The 12401-nt window shown below is 35.6% G+C and overlaps 1 protein-coding gene across 1 annotated transcript in view; it reads right to left on the reverse strand.

Moving 5' to 3' along the window:
* Window positions 1–7256: 7256 nt before the first annotated feature.
* The window catches only part of LOC136268021 (protein NLRC5-like), a 45555-nt gene continuing 40410 nt past the window's right edge, over window positions 7257–12401 (reverse strand). Inside the window, exon 6 of the mRNA XM_066063249.1 lies at window positions 7257–12353. Within this exon, the coding sequence (XP_065919321.1) occupies window positions 7387–12353 (4967 nt within the window). The 3' untranslated portion in view covers window positions 7257–7386. The remainder of the gene's footprint in view (window positions 12354–12401) is intronic.

Below are 12401 nucleotides of genomic sequence, written 5' to 3' on the forward strand. Positions count from 1 at the left end.
TAATAATACTGTCCGATTGTCTGTGACGCTGCAGTTTACACATCCTAAAGTTTGGTACACAACAATAGGTTTCATTTATTGTATGTGCTCATATGAAACTTGACATAGCGACATGCACATAATATTATTATGCTTTCAGTGAAGCCCATACAGTGTGTTCACTTAGGACAGTTGGTGGAAATTGCAACTTTAATGTTTGGCTGCAGCTTGCAAAAATTCGTTTTGTATAGTCACTACATCTTCACCACATATGCATTAATTTCTTATCTTTAAATAAACATATCCATTGTTGTTCTATTGGAAAGTTTTTCTATTGGAGAGTTTCCTACCATTGCTATAATAATATTATGAGTGCTCATGGTTAATAGCTAGCATAGAGAATTTACCTAGAGCACTAGTATGTATAACGGGAGAGGTAAAGCTATAGATACACTTGCCAAAATTAATGTGGCCTCAGCTAAAGCCAACATACTTGCCATTTGGGATGCTGGAGGTAGGTTTAGGGGGTCCTGAAGTATTCTGTAAAAATTTACCAATAATGAATTAGCTATAGAAGAAGCTACAGGTAGTATCTTAAGCATAACATGGCACAGACAATGAAAAGATATTAAGGTACTCAGGTTTAAAAGTTAATTAAAGCTGTTGAATCTTCATTATTCCCCACTACATAGCTTGCTACACTGCTGCTCTAAATACTGAGACTGCTTTATTAGGGTGATTGACTGCTCTATTAGAGTATCTCAATCTAAACATGACCGGTTTCTGGAAACCTCAGAAACCCTCCCTCTGGAGCCACCCCTGGCATACACCACCACATCTGTTGATGAGCCAGTTATCAAAAACACCAATCAGGTTTAAAAGAAACACTGAGTGCTGTCGAAGGACTTGCATTTATAATCTGGGCATATATTATATGCAAGGGTAGGATATTCTACCATAAAACCGGCAAAGCATACTGTACCTACAATTTGCAATCAGTTATAATTATAGTAAAGTAATAAGCACTGAACTAAAAGAAAAGATATTTATTCAGGCTCATGTGCACTACACTATACGTTATGGATAATTTCAAGGATAATCCCATTTCACTTCAGTTGATAAATGAGCATAAAAGAGGCTTCATATCACCAGCTTGTCCTTTCCATCATCGTTGACATAACTGCTCTCTCTCTCTCTCTGACTTCAAACGTAGAGCAAATTTTAATGACTGTTACTTTGAGAAAGCACCTTGGCTAGTTTACATTGGTCAGATCTGTCAATTTATTACTTGTTGAATTTCTTACTGTCCGATCAAAGTGACAAAAAATAGTTGTGCATCAAACTTTTTGAACAAAAGATTTGAGTGTTCCTGATCCATAGCAATATATGCCATCTGTAACCAGCTATTCTCATGGGATTGAAGTAAGTGGGTTTGCTTTACTACATACTGTATCTCCAATTTTTAAAGTTAATGAATGAATGAATCTGACTCTACGAACTCTCAGTATACAAATCTGCATGTACTAAGGTACTTACATATACGAGTATCATAAAATATTAATATGTGCATTTATATATACAATCCTATTCATAAAAACATAGACTCTATACAGTGGCCACTTTGTCCAGTGCACCATACTGGGAGATAAACTATTCTACAAAAGCAATGGCGAATTCAGGATGGGCATTTGCAAATGCCTTCACCCCTTTTCCAAAGCAGACCATTTTTGCATTATAGCTGTCCGCAAGGTAGGGTAGGCCACACAGCAAATTTGATTAAATTTGCAACACAGCCATTTGTGAGATATGGGCATTCAGAGTTTCATTTTATTTTCCTTCTTATGCCATACAGGGACTTTGATTTCTTTTTGCACGCTTTGCTATTAAACGTAAATGTGTAATTCGATTGCATCAATCTTTGACACAATTGAAGAGCATATAAAGGTGAATTCACGTGCCAAGTTTGTTGTGAATCTGATTAATATCCAAGGAGTTTAATGATCATTTATTCATGTAAAAAAGATCAAACTTTTGTCATGGCTACAGGGTGTAAACCAAGTATGGGAATAACTTCAAAATCAGTGTGAACATAGGTCGATTATCATAGCAGTGCCATTTTGATAGTTTCAATGCCAATAGAGTTACAGCTACAAAATTATAAAGCAAAAACCAAATGAGTGTAAAATTTTGGGAATTGAGATACTCTAATAGAGCAGCCACAACGGGGTAAAAAATGGTGCACAAAAAATGTCAAAAAAACTTACCAGAGTTTGAACCAGGGACATTCATACCTAACACCTACATCCTTACCCACTGAACCACTGCTAGCTTGGCTGATCACCTCTGCTGCTTTATAATTCTAGTTTATAAATGAACGTTTGTATTTTCATAGATCTACCAATTGTTCTGAAACATTCTATGTATGATCTATTAGAAGTCCTCAAAAATGTGCACTTTATTAGTAGTGTTGCACCGATACGAGATTTTGCCGATATTCCGATAACTGATATTGAATAATATTTTCAAGCTGATAAATGTAGCCGATCCGATATAGTACAGCATGTCTATTTTGTAACAATTTTTACTGGAAATATGATTGTGAAGGACCAATTTAGCTTGTTTATAGTGGCAGTATATATTGCTACAACAGTTGACAGTACACTGAAGCAATTATAACAACACAGTAATGTTGGAAAATGCAACTCAATGTGTTTGTAAATATCATTTGGTGTACATGAGCATATACATACTTATATCTGTATCTGCTGCTTTTTTCATCATGGTGCCGATCCGATACCGATATACAAAAACACAACCAATATATGATTTTTCTGATAACCAATCCGATTATCGGTGCAACACTATTTATTAGAGTATTACTAAATATAGAAGTAAATTATGCAATGCAATACATTTGTAAGCATGCCTTCAATAGTAATGTGTCTATATAGAAAAGAAGAAATGTGAGTAAAAACAAACCCCGAAGTCATCCATAGGCAGCTGGTTTTGGGGCCTTATAAAGTACAAAAAGAAATGAAATCCACATGAAAACAGCCAAGTTGTGACAAAATGCTGTGGCCTAAGCCTGGGTGGAAAAAGTTGCAAAATCAAAAGTAGCAGCCAATAAATGGCTGTAATGATATTAATTAATGGCTGTGTGCATTGTTAAAATTTATTAACATCATTGCAGCCATTTCTTGGCTACCATCTTTGATTTCACAACCTTTTCACCCAATGCAGGCTTTTTAAGGCCACACCTTCACAGTTTGGCTGTTTTTGTGTGGATTATATTACTAACTAGAATAAAAGAATGCAAAAATTGCTTTTCACACAAGTTCACAAAACACTACTGTGGTTGCTTTTTTGTGCCTGTCTACTACTAAACAGTTAGCTCTGTGCACAATTTATGTTTTAAATATCCACTAGTATAACTGCAGGTGTAAGCGGCCTCCCTTGTTTCTGTACTTTTTATTTCTTTAATCCCTACTTGCATTTAAAAAAATCTCAACATTATTTCCTTGTACTTGTTTGATGACTTATCAGGGGCGGATCCAGGAGTTGGTGGGCACAAACAGGCTATGTTGTGAGTGATTGGGGGAGCAGATTCTCTTGCTAGTTGTTGCATTTTTGAGGCAGCACATAATCACCTCTTAGTAGTGTCTCACTGTTGACTTTGCCATTTTGACCTTTGTGAGGTCTTAAGGCTGTTTAAAAGGCTATGAATGTCTTAAATAAAACAACACAATAATTATTTTAGAGGTGCTTAGTATGCATGAAGGTGCTTGGTGACTAGTTTGACTTCGGTTTCAGGTGAATTTGTAAATGAAGGTGCATATTTCATGAGTTATAAATTCATCTTGGCCTGACATAAAGTTTAGCATTTTACTCAAAAGAAATATAGGCTACTTTACAAGGCATGTATTTTGGGAGGGGGCATTTGAACACTGTAAAAATAGACTAACAAGCAAAAACGGACCTAAATACAAGCTTGACCTGCACAGCAATCAACGTCTCAGTAACTGGACAATGCATACTGGACCGGGCACAGAGAATACACAGATATGCTCAATTGAACTCAATAAAATGCATCGATGCATCGATTGCTCTATTAAGGTATATAGCAATAATTATTGTATATACTGTCTGCATGGTGGCTGTACTATTACAGTACATTAGCTGTTGTATTTTATTTTATGCAGAATTTACATGTACTGTTACAGTATAATTATTACTCTTAGCAAAGAAAGGCTCAATTTACATCTCACCAATCCCATCACTTCTCCAAAAGAAGGAGAGGTTGATTTGAGGGTACACTGGGGTAAAAAATTCAGACATCAAAGTATGAGTTCTTAAATTTTCCTCCCCAAAAACCATTGGCTGAAATGTCAAGCCTTGCATTATCACAGTTGGCAGTTTTGTCTCACCAAAAGGGGGCTGAAGGTGGGGTTCAGTGACATCATAGTTAGTACAGACCTCAGAAAGTAGGTTGGCGGTTACATCCCATATTTCATTTTGTCTCAAATAAGGAAACCCACCCTTTGGACAAGACATAGCATGTTCTATGGTAAAAGATTGACCACAAGCACAGGAGGTAGGGCAGACAGATGGTTAGCCAATGATAATGAAATGCAATTGTGTCATGAAAAGAAGTTCTATATGAATCATTAAGTTATGAGACTTCAATGGAAACCTAGACAGACAATTGGATGCACCCTTCTCCTGAACCAGCTTAACTGAGGAACACATGTTAGGAGGAATTTCATCTAACAAATGATGGGCAAATTAAAGTTGCTCCTGATAGTGCCTAGAGTGAATTCTAGACCGTAACTGAAACTGTTTGTCTACACAGTCACCAAGTGACAGATAATCAAACCAACAAGATTAGTATTTACTTCAATGCTGCAGGGATTCAACAATTGAAGGATCAAAAACACCAAGGCCCTCTAGAAAGGAAAGCAGCTTTCTCTCAACATCACCACTGACTGTTCGACCTAATAAACATAAACCAGGCAGATCAAATAAAATGTTCAAGTGGAAGAAAAAGGTGTGTGGAGCAAGACGAAACACAAAAAAGTATTCCATCAGAAAGAGAGACCGTGACAAAAAGTAGCATAGAAAGCATGAGGCTGTGTTTGAGCAAAGAGGCTTAAGGTCTTAAGATCATCAGCCAGTCATCTACTTTACGTTTCAGAAAGACTGTTCAAATGCAGGGGTGCCAATTACACCTCTCAAATAACGATGCCCTTCAGTAGTGACCTGAATGTTGCAGTCTCCGAAAGATTGTTCTAGCGTAAGTTGCAACGGTTTGCTTAACTATTTTAGTAGCATTTGGAAAATAGCCATAAAAGGGTCCTACAGTTGATAACAAGTCCCACAATTGCTTAAGCTTAGAAAGCTTGCCAACAGTAGCAGAGTTATCAGCATACCAGCACTGCTTTACTAGACCAGTAAGACGAGACATCAGAGGTAAGGTTCCAATAGTGTACATGGCCACAGCCAGAGGATCACCCTGGGTAGTTCTTTCACTAGAAAATATGGTAACAACTCTTGTAAACAGAAAAGCATCAGAACAATAAGAGCTAATATTAAGTATTAAGATGGGAGCAAGGGAGGGGAAAGGACTTCAACGTTTCGAAGTGTTACTTGGCGATTTAACTCATTGAAGGAATTTTTAGCATCAACAAGGAGAACATGCACCATCAACCTCAGGCAGACCGAAAATTTGTTTCATTACATGGATAGCTGCTTCAGAACCTCCCATTTAGCCAGCACATAACTGAGAGAATCTAGTGGCCCGCTGTAAATCATGCCTAACAATTCTCATCACTGCCTTTCCAATGATTTTTTTGCAAAACTTCACACACACACTAATAGCAGGACGTTTGTCAAGAGGAATTATATAGGCGACAAGCACAATAAGCAGATAGATATTTTGGGTTAACATAAGAGGTGTAAATATGATGGGAAAAAGCAGAAATAGCTCCACACAAGTCATTAGAGGTGTCATCAAAAGCCATACCAAAGTGTTTCCAAGCACAAGCAACCGGGCCTGCAAGACACTGATCTAATTAAAGCAGCATCTAGGCCATCAAATAAGAAAAGAATGGACGAAAGGAGTCAAAAGGATCAAGAATAGCATCAGGGTCACCAGCACAACCACAAGGATGTTTTCCTTCAACACATCAAACACAGTTTTGGGAGAGCCATGGAATTATGCACACGTGAAAAAGCTGTTTTCTTTATACTCGCGGTATGGTACAATGGCTTTTTGGCCACACAACACACTAATAAGTGCACCTCACTGTCTGCAGCCTACAGGAAGCATGAGAACGTCAACCTGTGTGCTTATATGGTCAACACATTCATGAGGTGGAACATGCTTCATTCCCTCTTGTTTTTCAGTCACTAAGGGTCTAGAGGGGGTCTGGACCCCAGTGGTCTGCTGGGGGTCTGGCTCATGAAGCTACCATCTTTTACAAAGTCAAGTCAGTGGGTCTAAGTCCCTGAAATTAGGTTAGGTAATCTTAAGGCTGCAGCTCATGTTGCTGTCAGACCTTCAGTGCTGGTCACTGTAAAGTGTTAATAATAATAATAAAATGTCTTTTGTCCACTAAGTGGGGGAAATTACTCTGTTATCCTGGGTTGGCTTTGCTGCTGTCTCTCTTACGATCTGCCATTGCCTACATTCATGGTGTTTGGTCATCATCCGATCATTTTGACAGAGTTCCACCTCCGATGGATCTGGTTAGGGTGGAGTCTCATTTAATGGACTAATTTAATCTTTAATTTTAAGCTTATTGTAATTTAGTTCTCTTTAAAACAAACAAAAAAATTATGTATCTGTAGAGCGATGGCTTTCTTGGTGGCATGACACACTAGCGTATGCTTGATATGTCCTCAACCATATTTACAACTACATTTTCACAAAGTTTTGTCACTATTTGTGAAAATATCATCCCTTAAAATTTCTAATTAAAATAGAAATAAAGCCTCTCTAAAATGGCTAGTTTCACGTTTGCCAGCCTGGAGATAAACTACCTGAGAACATACCTTTTGATAGTTCATGGAACTGCCCCCAATACTCATGTTTTTTCTTATACATCTATCCTAAGCACATGTATAGGCAAGGTCACCAAAGGTCAAGCTGAGGTTATTGCAAAATGATCTTTACAATACACACAAATTACCTGCCATGTTTTATATTCTTTTATCCAAAATCCTGATTTAGAATTCTAACTAGCTAAATGTTTAAACAACTGTCAATAATCGAAGTTCACTTTTGGTTTTCACAGTATTATAATATAATTCAAACTTACTAGCTATACTGGTGTAAATATTTCAATGAATTCACACAATAGGGGTAAACTACAGAATGATAACTGCATCAAGTGATCTTTTGGAAATTTGTTATACCTCTACAGTGTTCATCCCTCTCAGATTGGCTAACAGTTCATCAGAAAACTGATTACCTGAAATATCAAGTTTTTCTAAACTCTTGTTTACTTTAATGGCTTCAGCCAATTTTATTCCTCCTTTACTATGAATTTTATTGGACCGCATATTGAGTTCTTTTAGTGAATCATTATTTTTTAGACAGTCTCCTATGGCAACTGCTCCATCATCAGATATATCATTATGTGAAATATCAAGTTTTTCTAAAATCTTGTTTACTTTAATGGCTTCAGCCAATTTTATTCCTCCTTTACTATGAATTTTATTGGACCACATATTGAGTTCTTTTAGTGAATTATTATTTTTTAGACAGTCTCCTATGGCAACTGCTCCATCATCAGATATATTATTAAGTGAAATAACAAGTTTTTCTAAACTCTTGTTTACTTTAATGGCTTCAGCCAATCTCATTCCTCCTTTATTACGAATATTATTGCTCAGCATATTGAGTTCTTTTAGTGAATTATTATTTTTTAGACAGTCTCCTATGGCAACTGCTCCATAATCAGATATATCATTACCTGAAATATCAAGTTTTTCTAAACTCTTGTTTACTTTAATGGCTTCAGCCAATCTCATTCCTCCTCTACTATGAATGTTGCTGTGACTCATGTTGAGTTCTTTTAATGAATTATTATTTTTTAGACAGTCTCCTATGGCAACTGCTCCATCATCAGATATACCATTACTTGAAATATCAAGTTTTTCTAAACTCTTGTTTACTTTAATGGCTTCAGCCAATTTTATTCCTCCTTTACTATGAATGTTATTGCACCCCATATTGAGTTCTTTTAGTGAATTATTATTTTTTAGACAGTCTCCTATGGCAACTGCTCCATCATCAGATATATTATTATGTGAAATAATAAGTTTTTCTAAACTCTTGTTTACTTTAATGGCTTCAGCCAATTTTATTCCTCCTTCACTATTAATGTCATTGGACCACATATTGAGTTCTTTTAATGAATTATTATTTTTTAGACAGTCTCCTATGGCAACTGCTCCATCATCAGATATATCATTATGGGAAATATCAAGTTTTTCTAAACTCTTGTTTACTTTAATGGCTTCAGCCAATTTTATTCCTCCTCTACTATGAATGTTGCTGTGACTCATGTTGAGTTCTTTTAGTGAATTATTATTTTTTAGACAGTCTCCTATGGCAACTGCTCCATCATCAGATATATCAATACGTGAAATATCAAGTTTTTCTAAACTCTTGTTTACTTTAATGGCTTCAGCCAATTTTATTCCTCCTCTACTATGAATGTTGCTGTGACTCATGTTGAGTTCTTTTAATGAATTATTATTTTTTAGACAGTCTCCTATGGCAACTGCTCCATCATCAGATATATCATTAACTGAAATATCAAGTTTTTCTAAACTCTTGTTTACTTTAATGGCTTCAGCCAATTTTATTTCTCCTTTACTATGAATGTTGCTGTGACTCATGTTGAGTTCTTTTAATGAATTATTAATTTTCAAACATTCACCCATAGTTACTACAACATCATCAGGTAAATGGTTAATTGAAATGTCAAGTTTATGTAAAGTTTTGTTTACTGCAATGGCTTCAGCAAATGTTTCAAAGTACGACCCATACTTAATCCCAGTTAACTTTTTAGACAAATTCATTTCTTGTAGTACTGTATCTTCCTTAATACAGCTGTTTAGAAGTTTTACCCTAAACCGAACACTTGCTATTTTCTTGATAGGCCAGATGTCTTCTTTGATATCATCAATATCAAAAGTATATACATCTTCGTGATCACCAGTTGTTTTGTATAACAAACATTTTGTTGTCATAAAACAACTGTCACCATCAGTCAATATTATCTTATTCCAAGACGCATAAATATTAGCTATAGTTATGCAGTGCAAACTTCTATTAATACACTGCTGGATTTCTGTAAAGTCAGACTTTGTAACATCATTATATGTTGTCTTGAGAAATTGTAATGAGCAGTTTGACACTTCTATAATAGACATTAATCCATTAATACCAATGTAGTTTTTAGATATATCAAGTTGTAGTAGTGATGAATTAGATTTAACAGCTTTAGCTATTTGTATTGCTCCTTCATCAGTTATTTCATTAAGTGAAATATTAAGATCTGATAGAGAACTAATATGGTTGAGACAATTACTAATATCCAGTGCTCCATCATCAGACAACCGATTATTTGAAATGTCAAGTTTCTGCAGTACATTGTAAATAATTTCCAATTCTTTTGTTCCTGTACTAGTAATATTATTATTGGACACGTTCAATACTTGCAGTGTTGTATTGTTCCTAAGCCATCTACTAATAGCTAACATACCATCATCACCTATGGTATTGCTTGAAATGTCAAGGTTTTGCAGCATGCTTTTGACATCATCAAACTCTCTTGTTCCTGTATTAGTTATATGATTACTGGACACATTTAATACTTGCAGTGTTGCAGTATTCTTGAGCCAGTTAGTAATGGCTAACATACCATCATCACTTATGTTGTTATTTGAAATGTTTAGTTTCTGCAATACATTACTTACCTGTAAAGCTTCAACAACATTTTTTGCTTCTATATAAGACAAGTGAGTACCTGATATATTAAGATCTTGTAATGAGGTATTACCCTCGAGACTATCGCAAATAGCTGCCAATCCATTATCAGATATAATATTATCAGAAATATCAAGTTTTTGTAATGTCTTGTTATTGCACAAACCGAGTGCTAGTAGTAGAATTTCATTGTCTTCACTGAGTTTATGAGACATGTTTAATGAAACACCTGTAGGATCACTTGGTTTGTCCCATAAAATATTTATATCTATCACTTTAGTACTAAGAGGTGACATTGTTGTATGAAGAAGAACATTTGTGATTTTTTTGATTTCTTTACTATTAACTTTACCACATGGCAAATTAAGTGTATTCAGTGTCTGATTACTAAAGAAACTCGTTTTTATCACCTTAATTCCAACTCCTCCAATATTACATATGGTAATTGACAGCAATGCTGGATTTGTTTGTAAACTACTTTGTATATTACCAACGTGATCTTCCATTCCATAGTCTCCACACAATGTTAAACTATCAAGACTACATTGTCTGATGATCACACAGTACACACCCCATGGGGAACAGTCATTTCCACTGAAGTCAACATACTCCAGTGATGAGGTTGTTTCTACACTGTCAATAATAAATTGTTCCAAAATGCTTATTCCAATATCTCCAAGGTGACAATCTTTCAATTCTAGAACTTTTAACTGAATTGAAGAATGAGACAAGAAGGATGTTAATGATGAAATGTGATTTGGAAATAATGTTACAGTAACAATACTAACTTTACCATCCTTAAACATTGATGAAATCATATTGGGCAGGTCTGTTTTGCTCTTAGCCTCCATGTAACACTGAAATACATGTAAACGTTTTCGTTTGTCTCTTTGAATAGAATCTGATACTCTCACACCATCTATTCTTTTATACACTTTTCCTTGGGTGATGAACTGAACAAATTGGTCTGAGTTGATTCCATTAATGCCAACATACATCATCCACATAAAGTTAAAATGATCATCCCAAAATGTCTTATTCATCAGTGATGACTGTTCCTCACCTGTGAGGGTAGAAACATAGTACGCAGCTAAATATTCTTGCATGGTGTAGTGAAGAAAATTAAATGAAGTGGTTGTTCCTGCTCCTTCTGGAGGATAGTGTTCTACAGCTTGTAGTAAACCAAACATGTTAATAGCTCCTGGTACATAATTAATATCTGGACACACTTCTTTAATCTGGTCAAAAGTAAACACTAACTGATTTTCCTGTAAACCTTTATAAGCAAGCTGTGACAATTTTAAAACAGTATCAAGTACAGGTTTAGGTATATCTACTAACTTGTACACCACACCATGTGGAATTAGATTTTGTTTCTGTTTCAGAAATCGATAGATGGTATGGACAATAAAGGATTCATTCATATCAGTTAGTGTTTCAGGTAGACTACCCTGCTGGAACAGATACAAGAGCACTGCTAAGTGAAGAGGAATGTAACAAAATCCATTAATTGTGGGTTGACGCCTTAGATATTTGTGAAGTTTTGTTATCTTTTCAGGTGAATCTTGCAGTGACTGTGAAATATACTTTTCTCGTTCTTCCTTAGCAAATCCAAGAATATCGATTCTTCTATCAACCTGATCATGTAGAAACATTGTAGCACTTGGTCTGGAAGTTACAACTACTACGGCTTTAGTTAAAACGTTGCCAGTAATGAGGTCTACAATAAACGAACTCTGTCGTAGTGAGGCTGGATATTCATCAAACCCATCAATCACAAAAGCCACATTCTGCCCAAAATAATCCTTTAGATACTCACTCACAGTAGAGGCAGAGTTAACAGAGATGTAAAGTTGAAGAAGTTGTTCAACAGATTCTACTGCTTGCAGTCTTGGATCTCTAAGGTAAATTAAAAACAATAGATCGATTTCTAATAGTATGTCACCAATGGCCCAACGATATGCTATTTCTTTTGCTAATACAGTTTTTCCTATTCCCGGTGCGCCCTCTATCAGTATATGTTTAGGGTGTTCAATAGAACTACTACTTGTATCTGTAATAGCTCCACATGCAGGATCTGGGATAAATATGTCAACAATATCCTTTGTCACCCTGGAATGATCAAAACATGTTTTCTTTGTAGGAGGAGGTTCAAAATGTGATGAAACTAATTCATCTACACCAGAAGAACCTTCTCTGTGACGTTTAGCTATTTCAAATAATTCTTGTCGTGTTCGTCCACTTCTGTAGTGCATAAGCGCAACACTAACAATTGATTTAGGTTGGTTGGGTGGCCATTCTGCTCCAACAGGTCTATATCTTGTCTTCTTGTACATGTCAGATAAATTGTTATACAGATTATCAACTATTGCTGGCTCTGTAGATACAAACAGATTAGTGATAATTTTTTGATACATACACAAAT

The sequence above is a fragment of the Dysidea avara genome, chromosome 10, assembly GCF_963678975.1.
Source record: "Dysidea avara chromosome 10, odDysAvar1.4, whole genome shotgun sequence".
Classification (NCBI taxonomy): Eukaryota; Metazoa; Porifera; class Demospongiae; order Dictyoceratida; family Dysideidae; genus Dysidea; species Dysidea avara.